Source organism: Pezoporus occidentalis, unplaced genomic scaffold (assembly GCF_034315485.1).
Source record: "Pezoporus occidentalis ecotype Australia unplaced genomic scaffold, CSIRO_AGI_Poc_V1 ctg7, whole genome shotgun sequence".
Lineage (NCBI taxonomy): Eukaryota > Metazoa > Chordata > Aves > Psittaciformes > Psittacidae > Pezoporus > Pezoporus occidentalis.
Window position 1 is genome coordinate 9,150,497 of NW_026916052.1, and position 20,361 is coordinate 9,170,857.

The 20,361-nt window shown below is 35.1% G+C and overlaps 1 protein-coding gene across 3 annotated transcripts in view; it reads left to right on the forward strand.

The window, feature by feature from the left end:
* The window catches only part of ADGB (androglobin), a 112,879-nt gene that overhangs the window by 23,019 nt on the left and 69,499 nt on the right, over positions 1-20,361 (forward strand). For all 3 annotated transcript variants that reach the window (XM_062641949.1, XM_062641948.1, XM_062641950.1), the window contains exons 6-13: positions 3,929-4,068; positions 5,291-5,377; positions 7,016-7,227; positions 8,722-8,838; positions 11,674-11,768; positions 14,378-14,552; positions 15,336-15,426; positions 18,401-18,545. In XM_062641949.1, coding sequence (XP_062497933.1) covers positions 3,929-4,068; positions 5,291-5,377; positions 7,016-7,227; positions 8,722-8,838; positions 11,674-11,768; positions 14,378-14,552; positions 15,336-15,426; positions 18,401-18,545 — 1,062 coding nt within the window. The remainder of the gene's footprint in view (positions 1-3,928; positions 4,069-5,290; positions 5,378-7,015; positions 7,228-8,721; positions 8,839-11,673; positions 11,769-14,377; positions 14,553-15,335; positions 15,427-18,400; positions 18,546-20,361) is intronic.

Sequence of the window (20,361 nt, forward strand, 5' to 3'; positions counted from 1 at the left end):
CTGTGATCAGTGCTGGTGATACCGATGTTTTCGGTTGTTGCTAAGTGATGTTTACCCTGACCAAGGACTTTGTGAGGCTCATGCTCTGCCAGGGAGGAGGGGAAGCCGTGAGGAAGCAGAGACAGGGCGCCTGACCCAGGCTAGACAAGGAGGTATTCCATACCACAGCATGTCATGCCCGGGATGGGGGGTAACTGGGAGTTACCCGGAAGGACACGGGCTTCCGGGTGGGACTTGTTTCTTGGCCGGTGGTATTGTATTCTCTTCCCTTGTTATTTTCTCTTATCATTGTTGTCGTTGGTGGTAGCGGTGGTGATTTGTGTTGTACATTGGTTGCTGGACTGTTCTTGTCTCAACCTGTAGGAGTTGCACTCTTTCGATCCTCCTCCCTGTTCCTCCAGGAGTGGGGAAGGGGAGAGCCCCGGGGGGGAGAGCCTCGATTGCTCTCAGCCTGGCACCACTCACTGGGAGTGAGTGAACAAGCTGTCTGGCTAGGGTTTAAACCACAACAATATCACATCTTCTTACAATCAAATTTAAACTGTTTTTGATTTATCACACAGATATTTTCTTTCTTTTATTTCTTTCTTATACCTTTTTGTTGTTTAGTTTGGGGTTTTTTTGTACTCTGTGTCTCAAAATATTATGACAGTACTAAGCACCGAATGTGTGTGCTACCTGAATGGGTATCTTTAAAATGTGGTGGAGTAATTAAAAAAAAATGGGAAAAAAGCCTGGAGGTGTTTTTTTGGTTTTAAGCCATGGTAAAAACCAGGAAATAGAGGTCTCTTGCAAAGATGTTCTCAGCCCATAGGAAGCAGTCAAAGAGGAATAGTAAGTATGAGAATTGAACTCTTAAAAATAAGGAGAAAAAGGTTTTGTGAGGGTGGTATTTGTGAAAAGCACTGATGTGGTTAATGGAAGTTATTTGGAAGATGGAATGTAAGAGTGCAAGTCAGAATACTCAAGGACAGCACTCTTAAATGCATAACAAAAGGAGACAATATATGCAGGAGGAGAGGAAGAGAATACGTATATAACTTGGTGAAGAGAGAGGAGATTTTGTTTTCCTAATGCTCTTTGTGGCAAGTTTCCAGTTTACAATTATTTGAGTTAGTTAGTGTTCCTCTACAGAAGGAGAGGACACAAGCTTCCCATCTCACAAGTTTTTTAAAACTTCAAAATAAAGGAACTTGCTTCACATGCAGCAGGAGATGTTCCTCAAGAGGGACAGCAGGTCGGTGCCTCAGGTGGATAATCTGGCCAAGTTTCTTTCATATTGGAGGTGTGGAGAGAGCCTTGCAGTTGCATATAGCACATCACTTAGAAACACCTCAGTGCAGAGTTCTTTCAGAAATCTCTACAGCTATAAATACAAAATAATTATTCAAACATTTCCATGACCCTTGGAAAATTGCTCATATTCTATTTTTCTGCCAGAAAAATAGTGGTTATATTACAAAAACTTCATGTGAATAAAAGTGAGGAGGGATTTCTTTTACTTCTCCATCCCCCTGTTCAATTGTTTATAAATCTGTCCATCTCTTGGAATGAACATAAATGCAAATAAAACTGGGGAGAGCTTTTGAATGGCTGCACTTACGAACATTGCAGGTTGATACGTGTCTCTTGAGAGAGAACAAAACCCTGAGCATATTAGTTTTATTTTTAAATAATCCTACAGCATGTATATGTATTAAGGAAAACTTGCAGTTCTAATACAGTATAGATCAAAAATGATATTTTAAAAGGAAGTTTTATGCAGTTAGCTATTGATTTATGTCAGCTATCCAGAACTGAGGAAGGAATGGGAAAGTAGTTAAAACTGAAGAATCTCTTAATTTTTGTGTAAGGGGGAGCACTTAAATGATTTACATGCCTGTGCTTTCCTCATCCCTTACTACTGCCTCTACATACAGAATAACTTACATTCATATATGGACTAAGAGTTGCCTGAGTTTTAGAAGGCAGAAATTATGTTACTGTCGTAACTGCACTGGGTTCCTCAGCAGAGGACATTGTTCTATGTGTGAATTTAATGGTGCAGAGCTTGCATATTTACATGGTAAAAGACTGCATTTCAAAGTCTCTGTAAGCATTATCAGGGTGGGGTTTTTTTTTTGTTTCTTTGTCACTTTGGCTTTGTTTGTGTTTTGATTTGGTCCTTTGAGTTTATTTCATTTCTTTTGCTTTGGCTGTACATCAGTACTTCACAGAAAGAACAACAGGGGGAAAAAGGTCAGATGATGGGAGATTAAAGAAAATGTGCAAATGAGAGAAGTCAAATATCAGTAGAGATAGAGGAGAAACAGATTTCACAGGATAAAGTGAAAAATTAAATGAAAAGGGTGAGAAAGCACAGTGGAAGACTAATGAATTGGTTTCAGTAAAATGCGGTAGTGAGTCCTGAGGGGATTGTTGTCCACCAGATCAAACCTTGGATAGTTTTTCACATAATTGGCATGAAATTCTTTCAGTTCTACTCCACATCCTACTTGAATTTGTTCCTTTATTTGCACTTTTTCTTATCTACAGATTTCTTTTTCTAACCAGAAAACTTCTGCCCCTCATGTTTTTTCTCTTGGTGTCTTATTTCCTTAAACTAGTGTAATTTTTTTTAGAGTTAATACCAAAATGCTGTAAAAGGGTTATTACTGGTGCAAAATAATTGTGATATGGACTGTATTATTTATTAAGTATAAAAAGCAAGCAATTGACACTACATATAAAAAAACAGTATCGCTTTTTAAGAATTACATGCACAGAATTACTACTCTGAATCAAAAGATGTCCTGAGCTGCAGAAAACCAAATATCTCCTCAATCTTTTCCTTTTCAACTTGTACTAGTCTCTATTAAACTTTAGCTGTTACTGAAAGAGATAAATATGTGATCATTTCACTTACTGGGTTCTCTGCAAACTTGGGAAATCTTAAAAATTTAGTTTTGGCTGTCAGGAAATAGTTTTCACCCTAAAAAAATATTAACCTTTCTTTTGCATTTTGAGTGTCTTTGCCATATGGCCTAAATTTGTTTTCTTCTGAAACCTATAGAACTCATATAGAGGTAATGGATGGGCATTTCAACTTGAAGGCACAGTTACGGTTACAAACAACAGTAATTTTACCCTTTCTGATAATGTAAGGTGAACATTTGAGTTATTGGTCATTCTTTGTCATTTTCTGTGTGAATTAACAGAAGTACTTGATGTTGTCCCACTAATTCCTTAGCTTCTGTATTATGAATTGATCAGTAGGACAGAGACTTTTTTGGAGAATGGTAGGCAAGATTATTGTGTGGGATACTAGTTAAACCAAGTAATAAAGTAACTGATCTTGAGAACACCACTATCATTTCTTACCTGTTTCTTATCCTGGAAATATGAGTATTGATTACATTTGGTCATTTTGTGTTTTATCCTGTAATGTTTTATAAGATACAATCTTACTGCTTTCCAGGACAGTAACCACTGCAGCCAGCATTCCCAAGCAGTTCTTGGGAAACAAGAGGGACTGCTTGTATAACAAGTGTTTTCCAGACTAAGACTTAAAGAGGCATTTGCAAAGCTGGTATCTTAGTTATGCCTTTTTTTAATCCATCACTTTTTCTTGGGTATCTGTCATGGTAGGTGAATAAACAGCACTGAATGCTTGCACGTGATGGACTACACATATGAAAGGAAATATATTTGGAAATAGATACAATTAAATTAATCTCTGAATAAATTAATTAATCTCTTAAATAAGATAGAATATGGTTTCCATGCTTCTCAGATATATGAAAACTTTTAAAGCCTTCTGTAATGTAAGTCAAATTACACTAGAATCAGGTTCTTGGGAAACTTAAAAGTTCTCTTACCCACATATTTGGTTTCCAACCCACAAACTCAGGGTTTTCTTTCTTCTTTCCTCCTCCTTCCTCTATCATAGGGGTGCTGGAGAAAAATCATTGTGGATGACACTATGCCTTTCAATGAAGAGAATAATTTGTTACTACCAGCTACAACCTATGAAATTGAACTTTGGCCAATGTTGCTGTCCAAAGCTATCATTAAGCTGGCCAATACTAGGTATGTTTCGTCGTCTCACTTTTGGTTTGTGAAGTCACATGAAATTTGCAAAAAAGTAAGTTGTTTTAGTATACATGGGAAGTATATTTTGCTAAAAAATTTTGTAATGACACCTATACACTTTTCTGGAGGCTCACACCAGGAATCAGTAAATCAAAATCCCCTGTAACTACAGAAGGTGTACTCTTTCCTTTTTTTAGATGTGTTTGTAAATTTATGCACAGAAAACTTTGCAAAGAAGCTGAAGTACTGTTTGCTTTATCTGTTTGCCATTATTCCTGAAAAGCGTCACATGTGGTTTTCTGCCAAATGGAAAGAAGTTTTAATGAAGTTTTATCATCTTTTACCAGTACTAAAATTAGAGTATTTGTAAGCTGCTGCTGTTACAGTTCTTCTGTTGTGGGCTGTACACGGTGATCCGTTTCCTTAAATCTGACCTGGAAAGTAGAAGCTGGCTCATGATGCAGTGGTTGACAATTATGGCCACATGTTTCTATGAGATGGAGAATAAACACCAGGTGTTAAAATGACTAAGCTTCAGAAAAGAATTCAAAACTGTGATCTGGGTAGTCAGGCTTCCATGTTCTGGTTATATCGATTTATGTTTATAAGAAGAGTGATCTAAAGTACATCTACACAGGCTAAGGAGTAGCCTAGAGCTGCCAGTTAGGAAACATGTTTGAAATGCTGAATTTCTTCAGAGCACAAGGGTTAGTCATGGCCAAGTGCTGGCATGTTTAGCCTTGGTCCTATTAGGATCTACAGACAGAGATCTCTCCAGAGAGTAGGAGAGACTATCAGTTTGAAAGAGTGGACTTTGCTACACTGGAAATACAGCCTACTTATGCATAATAACCTGGGAGTTAGAGCAGCTGATCAAGAAATGGAAGTTCTAGGTTCATATCACCCTTCTAGCATGAGGGATTTCAAACCCACATCTCCAACCCTGCAGAAAGAGGCTTTACTGTGTGCAAGTATACACAGTATGCTTGCTAACAATTTTGAAACTGTTCCATTGTACCACTGTACTGATGAAGCAATTTTTTGACTTTATAGGCTAGTAGTCAGCAGTGGTTTGGAAAACTAAAAACTAAAATTGCAAGTAAGGACTTGTTTTTCAACAGGCTATTCTGTTTGTGTGTGGTTTTGCTCCTACAGAAAGCAATACAGAGTTTACTGAGAGTTGGTTATAATTTTGTGTAATGTCTGCTTTCTCTTATAGTATATGTGAAACTGCAGATAGAGAGATGGAGGAATTTACAGTTCTACATACACTGACTGGATGGTTACCAGAAGTTATTCCTCTCCAGTAAGTTCTTCTATTAAATAATTACATATTAGTAGTTTAATATTTAAGTCTATGAGGCATTATGAAAAATAAAGCTAAGCCGTAAACATCATTCAGAATCAATTTTAGCAAGTGTACGTTTTTCAATTCTGGCACTTGATAAATGTGCCTTCAAGGAATGTAATTTTGTTGTGTTTTTCTTTGTAGGTCATACAGTTGCATGTAAAGCTATTTATCATGAAAAGCTGATGCCTATTCTTTATAAAATTAATATAACTAATATTAAACACTGTCGTGAAAACAGGGTTAGAGAAATCTGTTTCATCTAGTACACAGATACAAAATGTTTGCTAGTAATAATAATAACTGTATATATGAATGTGCTATAGAAAGTATACTTCCTAGATTTGTAAGTAGTCAACTTCAGCTAGGATGGTATTTCACCTTTTAAACATATATAAACTACTTTCCAATTTATTTCAAATCAAAAATTATTTCCAACCTATAGTATTTTTGTTGTTTCCTGTGTGTTTTAAGTCTGTTTTGTGAACAGACATTCTAATTTTCCAGCTTGATATTCTTTTTACTGTAGGAATGACTGAGTTGCAGGCACTAAATCTTTAGACATTTTTTTCAAATTATGTTTTTGTGCCTTTTGATGTATACATTCTAGTGAATACATAGATAACAAATAGTTTGGGTCTGTATATTATTTACTTAGTTATAATTGCTTATTTATATAGTTCAGTATTAAATAAATGCAGTCAAAGGCTATTTTAGTCCTTAGTTCAGCAATTTTTATGTCCCAAGCTATGCTTGCAGTTTAGGGGGTTTTAATATATTTGTGTCTTCCAGTACTATGTATGTAGCCTATGGACTAAAGTAATGTAACCTAAATTTTGTTTTTTTTATGTAGTTAGTTTTACAACGGCAACAGCAGAAATCAGTATTCACAACTCTGGCTCTTACTGAAAATATATTCTGGAGTAAGAAAATGTGAATACCATGGAGTCTTTGCAAGCATAGTGTAAGATGGCATTAGCTCATTGTACAATCAATTATTTTACTAAAAAAAAAAAGTTGCATTCAGTTAGCTTGAATGAAGCTTATTCATGGCTCTGAACAATTCATTCAGTTTTAGATTATTTCTGGAATCTCTGGGTTTCTGTGGAGAACCAGTATGGCTGCAACTGTCATGTCATATGAAAAAAAACATTGCTGTAGCTGGTGGAATGAGTGGAAGAGGCGTGGAACTACCTATGCTGAAATAGTTAGTAAAACCTAGTTTGGAAGTACCTTTGAGAAGGTTTTTAATATACAGAGCCAGAATGAAGTTGCTTCATGGTGTAGTTGCAAGATGGTCTGCAAATTTTCCTACTGCAACTTTTATCTTCTAAAAAGCTTTACAAAGGATGCTTTCTGTACATGCTTCCTTAACAACCATTTCTTTCTTTATGAGTCTGTCCATAATCTGTCTCAGGAAATTCACCGATATACAAAAACCAGGCAAGAGTTTTATTTACTAAAACTTTTCTAAGAGTTGGACTGTTAGTTGTAGTATAGTGCTGTCTAAATAAAAATCACTCTTATTGCAAATACCATTATCATTGACATATACATGTGTTTGGGTTTTTTGTTTGTTTTTTGTTTACTTTTAAGGCTTGAATACTTGGACAAAGTCTGGGGCTTTTTGAAAGAGGTTTTGCCAGAATTCAAGTTGCCAAATAAGAAAGCTCCCGTACTTGATACTCCTCAGTCGGATACAAAATGTAAAGAGACTGAAGTCTCAGAGGTAAAAAATGAAGTTTCATCTGCCAACAAGCAGTCAGAGAAGCCTGAGAAAGCAGGGAAAGCTGATAAAATTGGCAAAGGTTTGTAATTTTAGGTAGTGTTATCTTTGTAGATCAAGCATAAATAAAATTAGCATAACCTCTGGCTTTGAATTTGTATTTCTTTGCTGTGCCACATGCAACTCTGTGGGTTTGTTGTTGTTTCATTAAATACATTGCAATGGTATAAATTCAAAAAGCTTTTGAATTATTATTCACTATATTATTATGAACTATATGAACTATATTATTATGAACTATATAAAAAACTATATAGATCTATTAGAACCAGTACTAGTCTCTTTTATGAAAACAGCTTCAATTTATGGCAAAGATGTGTTCAGCCCTATGTCATTGACATTTCTCTAAAGACTGGTTCTTTGCAGAGGAATAACAATCTGAGAAGTTGCAGCTTCCCCAAGGCCATACTGCTCTGACCATCAATAAATTATACATTTCATAATGGTTGTTACAAACTGTGATTGCCTGCAGAGAGTTCTGACAAGTACTTTCTAATGTCTACCTGCATGTTCATTTTTAGCAACTTTGCTATTTATGCTACTAGATACAGGTATCAATTTTATTCAAAAGCTGCTAATCCTGTTTACATTTAAATGAAAAAAACTTAGGGTTAGAAACTTATTTGTTCCAGTATGTTATTCTTCATTTATTATATTTGAGACTGAGTTTTATTAGTTGCTGTTTATAATTTCAAGGTATAGATGCAATTTAATTTCTTTAGAAGGTACAAATAATATAGTAAAATGTCTGTTCTTAGATTTTCAGAAAAATCCCTGCCTTTCTCACTTTGAATCTCAAATAATATATTCTAATGTTGAAAGTGTTATAAAAATTCTAGAAGAGACCTGGCTGGGGGGTATTCTTTGTTCTTCGGAATTCCTGCTATCAGTGTAGTAGATGTTTCAAAGTTTGGAATGGACACACACAGGGATGCAGCCACTGGGAACAGCACTGTCATTCATCCAACAGGTTGCTGTAATTTATTCCCAAAAAAAATTTGTAAATTTAACCTTCTCCAAGACTTAGAAATTCTGTTAGTAACTGGAACAGCTAAGAATTAGGGAGGCATTCTGTTACAATGCAGCTCTGTAATCTCCAGCTCTGAGCTTGTAAACTCTTGTCAGATGCTCTAATAATGTTTGGGATTTTTTCATTAGAAATGTATTTTCCTATAGTCTTAAGTTCTAAGGCTTGAAAGAAAGTTCTGACTTCTGTGTCCATTGGAGACCTGTGCCTCATCTGTGTTAGATTCTGTTGGAAATCATTGATGCACAGGAGCAAGAACATGAAGAAAATATTTGTCACAGTGCCAGGAATTCAGGAGAAGCAAACATTGTAGTAGGGACATGAAAGTTGTGCACTAACTAGAAGGTGAGACCAAAGTCTTCCTGGGTGCTTCTCAGTAAATCTGCCTTTGCCTCTTAAGAATTATTATTTATTTTTTTTTAAACTGAATGACATTAGTTCTTGGCCAAAAGTTTTTACCTGAAAAATAATCTTTGTCTTGCTTAATAGAAAAAGCAGAACAAAAAGAAATTGGAAAGAAGAAAATCAGAGATGGAGATAAAGAAAAGCACAAGTTATCACTTCAGTCTGCTGAAACCAGATATTCTTTTCAGGCCTTAACTGAAAGTAAGTCCTATTCTTTTGAAGCTAAAATTGCAAACAAATTATAAGTAAAACGTAGGGCTTTGCTTTTATTTGTTTTTGAAAGGAGAACTACAATTTGAAATAATACTGAATTCAAATGTATTTTTGTTATGAGATTATAGCCACTGAAGAAAAAGCTTGAAGGCTTTCAGACACATGGTCTGCAGAGAATGGCCTGGGACAGTAGAACCAGAAACTAAGGCTAGGTTTAAAGTCAGACTCCAGAAGCAGTAGTTGTAAAAATTTTCTAAATTGGTCTTGGGAATTTTTGTAACAATGACTTTACTTGATGCAACAACTTTTGTTCTATTTCTTTTGCTGCCCTTTTTTTTTTTTTAAATGGAAGTATCTTGACAAGTATTTCATTTCCAGCGCCATAAACATGCTTAGCTCCCTACTGTAAGTTTGCACTCTACCTTTTGAGTGTGAGGCCTTCTTTCTGTGATGAATTTGAATAATTTCTGAAGAGGTCTTTAACTACTTTTAATATCATTTATATTTTATTTCTAAAATGGCAAAACCTTTTATATTCATTACATTGTTGTTGTGGCTTAACCCCTGCCAACAACTAAGTACCATGCAGACACTCACTCACTCCCCAACCCACCTCACTCCACTCTGGTAGGATGGGGACAACTGGAAAAAGATAAAAGCTGTGGTTTGAGATAAAAGCAGTTTAATAATTGAAATAAAATAAAATATAATAATGATCTTAGAATGTACAAAACAAGTGACTGATGCCCAGCCTCTTCCTGGGCAGAAAACACCCCAGTTACTATACCAAGCATGATGTGCTGTGATATGGAATACACCTTTGCTAGTTTGGGTCAGGACTGAACCCTTTGTCTGTCCCCAGCATACTTGCTGATGTAGCAGAATGAGAAACAGAAGGATTTCATGCTCTATGAGCTTTACTTAGCAATAGCTGACACACTTGTATGTTATCAACACTGTTTTGGTCACATATCTAAACCACAGCACCACACAGATTGCGCTGATGAGCATACATCCTCCTCATTTTTTGTACAGTAAAAAAGGATCGAAGAATACATTATTTTTTAAAAGGTACTGGCATAATGTATCAAATCTTTCTAGTATTGTAATAGTATTATTAAAATGAATATGGTGTGCCTGGTTAATCATTTGCATACTCTAATATTTTGTTCATTGCTGTTTATTGTCTGCCCTGCAGACATTTTATTTCACAACCCATCTGGACTGAATATGGCAGTTTTACATTCCACCTGGTATTTGATGGAATACTTTTAATAGAGAAATACTTCTCACAAGCAATGGTATTGGTATACCTTGTGGCATGCTGTCCTGTAATGTGTAGGACATGGTAGCTTCTACTAATGTATTTGTAACAGATCAGACATGTCATCAGGGACTGAGATCAAACCTAGCTTATGTCCTTGCTTTTGGATAAGTTGAAAACCACAGCTAACACAACAGCTGTGATTAACAGGGGAATCACAGATGTGCAGTGGGAAATACTAAGAATCCACTGGAAAGAAACTGACCTACCACCACATTATATTTAATTAATTGAATTTTTGGAAGAATATTTAAGACGCAAAGATAGCTTACTTTTTCAAGAAAAAAAACTATTGCATACCTTCTAAATAAATCAGTTTGAAATCTGATAAATTGTATTTTCCAGTCACTTGCCTATCTTTCATTTCTTTGCCCTTTTATTTTCATTTCACTTTTTTCTTTTTATGCAGGCAGCATTGTTTTATTCAGTTTCACAGAAAATACCTATTCTTAGAGCAGCTTCCAGCTGCATACTTAGTAAATGTAGGAAGTAATTGTCCTATATTTGAGGTGGAGCTGAAGGGAACAAAGACAAAACATTCTAATGAAAAGCAGGTGTGCTGTTTTTCACAACCTCTGTGCTGAGATCCTGTCTTCACATACTTTCTTAGATTACTAAGGAACAATAAAGAAAAATAAATATCCTTCTTTTTGAGCTGACCTTTAGACCTATATTTCTACTAATAAATTTTTTAGACTTTTAATTTCCCTTCAGCATGAGTGAACTGGCTGTCACCCAGACAGCCTTGATTTCTCTTCATCGTTAGGGAATCAATAATAGCTTCTTCCACAGTACGGGTATGAGATGGTTGCGTAGTTGACCAGTGCAACAGATTTCTAGGAGTAACAAGTGAAGTGAGCTATGTAGTGACCCCCTCACGCTTTCAGAAACAGCTGACATTACCTCCATTATTCCATCTCCTTGACAGAAGTAAGAGCAATAACCCTCGTTAACAAATACTCTGATTCTCAAACTAATCTTATTCTTCATAACCATTGCTAGGAGTGACCAGGGCTCTGGCTTTTGATCCTTTTGTTAGTAAGATCAGACTTTGCTTTCACTGGTGTGAAGCCTTTAGGTAGTATTGACCAATCAGTATGTTTTTATTTCATCTGTCCAGATGATGTGTATTGTGTTCTTCATGCTAGTATCTAGTATTATTAAAATCTGAAGAAAAATAGGACAGTGGTTAGAGCTACCTCTGACCTGTGGCATTTGCAAGTTGTAGTTTTTCTTATTCATCTGTGTAAAAGAAGTTAAATAAAGTTAAAAAAGTCATTGATAGTTGAAAATAGGTAAGGGTTAAAACAGCATGGTTTTGCCATCCAGGGCTTCTCTTACAAGTACTCTACAATGAGCTCTTGTTTCGAATGAGATAATAGTCAGACAAAGAAAATAACAAAAAAGAGGCAGAGTGAGCAGAATAAGTTAGGGTGAGGTATAGCAATATTTATTTACTGTTTATACTGTTCTAAAGCATGTTGATGTTTTCTCTGTAGAATCATCTGCGCCAACCCAGCCAGAAATGGTCGTGTATGCTGGCTGTATACCACTACATTTGTTTGAAAAGGATGTTTTTTCGTTAAAACAGATGGTAAGAGTTTGTGCTCTCAGGACAGGAAAGCATTATTTTAGTATCAGGGAGTTTCATTTTGTAGCAACTATGTTGTAGCAAAAATAATAAAATCAATATAGTGAAATAGTTATTAGGTAATGATTATCAGTTAAATTTATATTCTTGGTATTTCTGATTGTGCATTTTCTGCATTTTCCCACCACAGTCTGCTCATTTTTTCAGTTTTACTCCACTTTCCTCTGGATCCCAGGAGCTGAAGTCTCTTGGGAGAATCTTGATGGGGACTAAAAAATGTATCATAATGAGATACTTCTGAATGGAAAGACTAATTATTTTAGGGGTTAGTTGAAAAACATGAATTCTCTGATACACACTTTCCCATGTGTTGTTCTATAAGAAATAGCATGTTTATATCCATTTCTGTCATTAGTGTTGTAGCTGATGAAAGCAGCTGGAGAGAGTGCAGCACTTCATGCAGCTGGGATAAAAACAATGCTTAAATTTCCACTTAGTCACTCACACTCTACAGAAAGCTATTTATAATGCCAGAGCTGGCTTTCTTGAGTTGATTATTAATTAGATTTGTTTTTTTGTGCATTTAAATCGTATTTACCATAATTAGAACATTAAAATTTAAGCTGCCTCCTCAGGAAACCACTAGGCTTGACAGAATAAAGAAATTTCCAGAAATATTTTGCAGGTGTTATGCTTTACTGCTCTTAATTCTTGCACTATTTTCTTTTTGCAAGTTGTGCTGTGTATTTTATGCTGTTTTGAAGACTAGGTCTTTCTCTGCGACTTAGTTTATTTATTTATTTAAATTTAAGGTCTCAGACAGTAATGCTAGTCAGCAGACAGCAAACTAGAAACAGTGACGTAAGGTTATATCTTTCCTGCCTTGAGTCTCAAACTTGGCTTCAGTCTGTGAGGCTATAGAGAATACTGAAAAAGAGGCATTGCAGACCACATAGGATGAAGCAGATGGATCTATGTGTCTAAACCAGTGTTTTAGTAAAGACTGATAGAAAAATGGAAGTTGACAGAAATGAAATATAGAAGTGTGGTGGGTTTCTTATGGGTTAAAAAATCTCATTTTCAAGCTTTCTTTGAGGGCTGAGATATACTATGTTGAGAGAAATAATTAAAGTTTCAAAGAGTGGATTCATTGGCATAATTATTGTTCTCTAAGTTTCTAGAAAATTGTATCGTTAACTGCAGTTGTGCCAGAATTCCCCTCCCAAATTTCTGCAGTATCCCTTTTAGCTTTGTTTTCTACATGTCCTTGGATTGTCCTTGGATTGATGTGGCTTGAACTTAATTGCCTTAAGTTTGCTCAAATCACATGGAAAAAATGCATAATTGAATCACTCAGGTATGTCTCCTACTCAGCAGCTGACAAATTCTTGTTTATGGCACCTAATTGGTAGTCTTCAAAATCCTTTCTAATCTCAGATGTTTTAAATTACATTTTTAAGTTGCTTGAATATGTATGTATGCAGTCATCCTGTAATATATCTTTATAAATTCAGAGATCAAATGAGGCTTTTACATTGCTTTTATACCTTCATAGAATCATAGAAAAATTTAGGTTGGAAGTGACCTTAAAGATCATTCCAATCCCCCTGCCACAGTCAGGGAGACCTTCCACTAAACCAGATTGCTCAAAGCTCCGTCCAACCTGGTGTTGAATACTTCCAGGGATGGGGCAGCCATAACTTCCCTGGGCAGTCTTACTGTGTTAAATTTGTTCTTCTCCCTTCAAATAACTGACAACCACAACTATATCTACATCCTTCTCTGCAGAGTTCATAAATGCAGAACCTCAGGAACATTTGACAATGAGCAAGAGCAATCAAAGCCTTGCTGATGAGCATGTTAAGGAACTAAATTATGTGTGATTTATTTAGCAAGTAAAAGGAGGTGTATTTTTAATATACAAAGGATGTACAAATCTTGTAACAGAACTTTCAGTAATGAAAAATGTTAAGCTCTACACCATTATGATTTTAATTCAAAGAGCACCACTCAATGTCGACATCTAAAATTGCTCTTAAGTCTGTTGCTAAGGGATTTGTTATACAGGTCAACTGCAGTGCCTTTAATATGTTCTCTAAGTTAGCAGGTAAAAAGTTTAATGATGTATTGGTTCAAAGTGATATCACATTATGGAGATTTCACAAGTTATCTAAAAGACCAGTTGCTTTTAGAATTCTGCCACTTTATAAATTCAGCATAAAGTAAGACTTTCTCCCTCAGAAAAATTTTTAAAATATGTTTATTTAAAACAAAGTGTTGTCACTGTTGTTTTACATAGTAATTCTGCTTCATGTGTCTGTTTTCTGTAGCACCTAAAAGAATTCAGTTAAATAAATAAGTTGAAAAGAGTGATGAATCTACTATAAGAAGTAAAATATATGTAAACACTTATGAGTATTCAATTATACTTTTTCTGCTGAATATCAAATTCTAATTAGAATGTTATTTGATAGCCTTGTCAGGTGAGCTATATTTGTTTTGTTTGTTACTCAAGCTGTTAGATACTTTTGTGTGCATACTGTTCTTTTCTGTCAGAGATGTGATGAGAAAGGAGGTGTGACACAGCTGGATTATTTTTTCATGTTTCATAGGCTGATTCTTCAGAGAAACTAAGGCAGTATGGACTTTCCCACATATATAGCCATCCTGTCCTGATCACTAGAACAAGGTCCTGTCCTCTGGTAGCACCACTACAACCACCACAAGTTCCTCATTGGAAGCTTTTCCGTCAGAAAAAGGAAACTCTTGTGTCATCTGAACCCCGAGGTTTGTCTACTTAAACCTCCAAAATAAATGTGTAGTAACATTTTAATTATTGCAAATATATAAATTTCCAGGGCCATATTTATCATTTTATCCCTTAATTTCAATGGAACTTCCTTAGGGATTACTTGTTTCGTTTTGGTGTTGTTTTTTTCTTTTTCCTTTTACCAGTTTTGTATTACTTCCCCTTAGCCCTGTTATTTCCTAAACACTTTGAGAAGTGTCTTAATTTCAGGCTAGAAAGCACTCTACTTGAGAAAATGAAGAGGGACTGTTATCAAACCAATGCAGAAGCTCTCATGCAGAGCTATGAAAGCTTCTGAACACCTTTCAAACATTTGAAGTATGTGACTAGTCCTGCTGCAAAACCTCATAGTTTTAGAGGTAAACTTGTTCTAGGATTTGTCTGTACTGCACAATGGAATTAAATGCATGATATGAGATACCTGGAGTATGAAAGTGTTGCAGACATGGTAGCAATATGTAATGAGATAAACAGGAAATTAGCAGTATGCTGCCATGGTTTTTCTAAGCTAAGTTGGATAACCTTACATAGGTTAAGCATACTTTTAACACTCTGCAGGCTGAGCATCAGAGCTTTGAGCAAGTTTTTTTTCATTATATGTCACCTAAAGCCACCCTTGGTTGTTCTCTTTGATTCAATTGTATGCTATTATATTTTGAGAATTATTTAGGTTTGATGAATCCCCTGTGGAAATTGTTTGTCAAAGTTCTAGTGTTAAAATTTTCTTAGGAATAAACGTTTAACAAGTTGCTTTTTTCCAGTGTCTGTGGTAAAGAAACCTGAAGAACATGTTGAGATTGCTAGCCTATTTTTGAATTACAAAATGAATGTTATTACACTACCCACACACATGTAAGTATTCAGTGTAGTTTCAGCATTAGCTTTGTACTGTTACTCCATTTGACTGTGAAAGTGCCATGGCTTATGTTTACTTCTGTCACAGGTTAAAACTGGTCAGATTATGTAGTTGAAAGCAAATTAGGATCAGAGCACTCTATTGATTTCTTGATGTTGCATAATTAATCATCAGTCATTGAACTCTACATTTAGGATCAGTATCATCTATGTAACAGATAAACCACTATTCTAGATGCTTACAAAATGTTGACAAACACATGCAAACTTCTGAACACCTTTGTATAACTAATCCAAAGAATTTTTAGTTATGCAAACAGAGACATAAACATGCAATTATATGCTCTCTTGGCACTGAGGGTTGCAAGCTCACCTTATTTAGGCATGCAGATTCTTCTATTTGTACACACCTTTTGGAGATGCAAGTTGGTGTGCTATAAATTTTATATGCTGTTCCTTACGATCTGCTAATCTTACATGCATTTTGTGAATGCTCCGTCCCTGGCAGTGTTGAAGGCCAGGTTGGACAGAGCCTTGGGTGGCATGGTTTAGTGTGAGGTGTCCCTGCCCATGGCAGCGAGGTTGGAACTTGATGATCTTAAGGTCCTTTCCAGCCCTAACTATTCTATGATTCTATGACTCTATGCCTGTGAGAAAGCCCACTACGAGGTGGACATGCACACACCTGAGGGGTATGTTCCTACTTGTTACACCCTGTACGGACAGTCCCCTAGGTGGATGTACACTTCTTAGGCCATCTGACATCAGGGCAGGGAGCTCTGTCGGGCAAAACCACTGCCAGTTTCTCTACTCGGTAGGCCCAGTGAATATTCAATAGATTGTTTCCACCAGAAATAGGAATATTCTCTGATGTCTTTCTATTTTTTCCTCAAACTACTGGTCCCTTTCAGTTCTTGCACGTAACAAGGAAGTCATTGACTGGCCAGTCAGTACTTTCATGGGCATCACATATTTGGCATGGAGCAATTAATTTTTATCAATAAAACAGGCTGTTCTCTGTTCATTATAGTTACTACAAGAAACCTGAGAGTTCAGGTGAGGAAGCTCATGCTCAGAATACACCTTTATATAAATGCCTTGTGTTAAAGAGTGGAAGTCGTGTAAACCCTTGAAAATATTTTTAAAATGTGTATTATATGTATAATATGTATAAACCTTGTATAAATATATATATAAACCCTTGTATAAATACAGGGTGTCTTAGAGACGAAGTTTCAGAAATCAGTGTACACATGACTTCTAGTCAGCATTGGATATTCAGCATAATGCTTGCTTGCTGACAAGAAAAGAAGGATTATCATTAATTGTATCAGGGCCTTGGATTTTTTTCCTGTGTCCCACTGCATAATGTTTTTCTGCCAGGCTTCAGGTGATGATGTTGAATGTTTTGTCAACAACTGCTAGAATTATTAATATCCTCTCTTTTATTCTGACTGAACTCTTGACATAAGAAGCATTGCATGTATGACATACCAAGTGAGCACCAAAAGTTTTATGTTATTTTGGAGGATATTTATTTTCTTGAGAATGAGTCCAACAATTAGTAAACTGTTGGATGTGTGTATCATTTTTAAGGTGTGTATACCTTTTTCTAAGTATGTCTCTAAGTAAACTGCGCAAATTACATGGCAGTTTCTGTATTTTAATCATGATGATTGGATGGGTTGATAAGAAACCAGTTTGGGTTGGTTTTTTTGTTGTTTTTTTTTATTGAACAGCATTTTTCAGTGGAAGAAATTAACTTGGAATATTCTGGGTGTATTGTTTTGCTGATACAGTTGCATTTTGTCGGTTAAAAATACATTAAATTACTTAATTTTTGTTTTCAAATAGTAGGAGTAGACATACATAAAATGCTCTAAGCAATACCATTAATAGGTAATTAAAAGAATGAGCGAGTAATAATTAAGATGTTCCCTTATTTGCATGTTACCATATTTTATGTAGTTTTTTCATCTTTAATAGATTGCTTCATGGTCAACTTACTGAATTTTGTCAAGGACAGATTGTTTAATATGCTAAGTTTCCATGACAATGAGCTAATTTAATCTCTTGTGATTTAATTAACAGGTAGTAACCAAAAATATATAGCACGTATAGCACGTATTAGCATTTCATTAAAGTAATATAGCTGCCTAAATAAGATAAGGGAATTAGATACACAACTGGGACTGAAACTCTTGCTTTAATTCTAATAAAATATTTTGAAACACTCAAAGGCAAGATAATTGTTACTGCCTTACTGCTAAAGATCTTGATATTTCATTATCTCAGTCTTAGGAAGGGGGCTGGATAACACCTTACATTTTTCTTTGTTCTTTATTGCTGCAATAACACAATTACACATTTATGTCTAATTGGCATGTGTGCAATATTGTTTTGATCTTGTTCTCCCAGTTCCCTTAACAAGCAAAGAGTTATTTGTATTTCCATCAGTTTTTACTTCTGCCTTCACTAAGTCAGCAACAAAGCTTTCTTTTGCTACAACCAGAATAACCTTGGACAGGTTTCCTTGGTTATCGTGTGTTTTAACTGTCTGGTAGCTATGGAGACCCATTTTGAGGGAAAAATTACTCTGACACTTCCTCCCCCCACCCCCACCCCATTTAACTGGTCCACATTATATATCTAGAATTTTTTTTTTTTTGAGGACATGGAAATTTATTTACTTCTGGCATTACCATCTAGTTTTTCTCAGCTGACTTGGGTTTGGTTTTTTGAGGATTAGTTAAGAGGGCAGGTTAGTTCAGGTCTTTTGAGCATAGATACATGTGTAGTGCGAAGCCAGAAAGATAAGCATATATAGATATTGTGCTGCCCTACTAGGCTGTAAAATAAAGGAGTCACAAATTACTTTGACAAAATCATGTTAAGCATGTTAGTTATGAAGACTTTCTTTTTGAAAGTAAATGTATGAATTAAAGTGTTTGAGTTTTCTTTTATTATTTAGCAACTTTCCACAATCTACCCTCAAAAAAGGATTTGATTCTCTGTCCCGTCTCCCTTCTGTTACTGAAAGTGATGAAAATGTGAGAGACAGTAATGTGGCTGTGAATCAAAGTGTGAGACATTCAAATGCAGAAGATGATTCTCAGGTAATAATTTTTCTAATTTTATTTTAACTTGACCTAGTTTTATATTCCAAAGGATAATGAGACAAAATAGAAAATACTTACCACTGAAATATAGGGATTTAAAGACTTCTCATGAGCTTTTTTCCCCGCTATTTAAGTAACTTCCCTCCCCTTTCCAATTTATAGTTATATTGATGTGTGCTGGGTGGGATATCTTTCACGTCACTTTTTGTTTTAACCTTATTTTTTAATGATTTATTCCTCAAATTCTAAAAGCCCTGTTGCTAACACTATGAAATATTTTGGCTTTACTGTCCTTATTACTGTCCTTTTCTGGGGCTAACTGAGAAGTATACTTGGGGGTTACACATGTAGTATTTGATTCATGTATAGTGACTGCCTGTTGGGTTATAAAATGTATTTGAAGACCAAAGACATGCTGTTAAGTATAGTATGCTATGAGATATCTTCATGAACAAGGAAAATAAAATTTAATTTGTTAAATTTTGAAGTAAAAGGGCAATAAGTTTCTGTGTAATCTTTGGAGTGCCTATTTATATGTTTCTTCTTCAGAGTATGCTGTTATGCCATTTTTATATTTCAGTTCTTAAATTCAGTTGCTTTAAATCGTTCTATATCTACTGTGTATGTAGAAAATGTACGTGTGGACATGTAGTTATTAGGTATTTATGATTTTAAAATAAGCCAATTCTGTAGTGAAGGAAAATTCTTTGCAATAAAATATATTTTTAACTAGTCTGAATTTTGTATACATTTTACAATAGTCTTAATTAGTATTTCATTGGTACTTCATCTTTAAAAGTCTTTAAAAATTGCAGCTTATGAAAATCATTACAAACACAGCAAAGTAATAAAGAGCTGTAAGTAGCATCATTATATTTTTACATATTACATTATATGTAAGTAGCATAATAATTATTGGTTGCATAATTTCAGTCTCTCTAGCTGTACATATACAGATTGAGTTAGTTACATCTTAATAGATGTTTATGTGCTATAAGCATAAAATAATTTGGAGCATCCCTTTGATTCTCTCCTCTAGTCCAAGAGTGTAACAAATATATGATTGTAGAAGGTTGGTCTGTCACAGTAGGACATGCAGTCAAAAAGAGGCAAGGGCAAGTACGAAAATACAAAAGAGAGACTGATAAATCTGAAATGATTGGAAGAAGACATGAATGTGACATGGTCTGAGGGCAGTCTGATTCAGACATGAAATGTAAGATGTCACAAGCAGCTAATGAACACTTGAACTTTACTTTTTTCCTCAGTTTAAATCTCAGCTGAAAAATGCTATGCCGATTAATAGTTGCACTATGTAAGTAGGACTGCATTTATATGGAATGCAAAAGCAAATAACTTGCAGAACAATCTTTCACATATGAAGTCTTTTAATCAACAAAATTATGTGGATACCTCTGGGAGATTCATTATTGGAGAGCTTTCTTTCAATAGCTTTAAAACTTGAAATAACAATATACAGGTATACTTTTTTTTTAATCATTTAGTGATTAAAAAAGCAAGCACTGAAAGAGAAACTTTGATATCTACAAATCACTAAGTTATTGCTAATTGCTATAATTTTGTTTTGTAGAATACCAAGTGTGAATAACTTTGTCTCCATTTAAACTGTGTGACTGCTATTCAGGAGATGTCTGCTTTAAAACCTTTAATGCAGATTTGATATATCTTTGGGATACGGTAATTGTATGGTTTAAGCTGACTGAAATTCAGTCAGCTGCTGTGCCAGATGCTCAGCAGATTTAAATTGGCATATTTCAGTTCACTCCAATGTAAACTTTATGAAGTTACATCG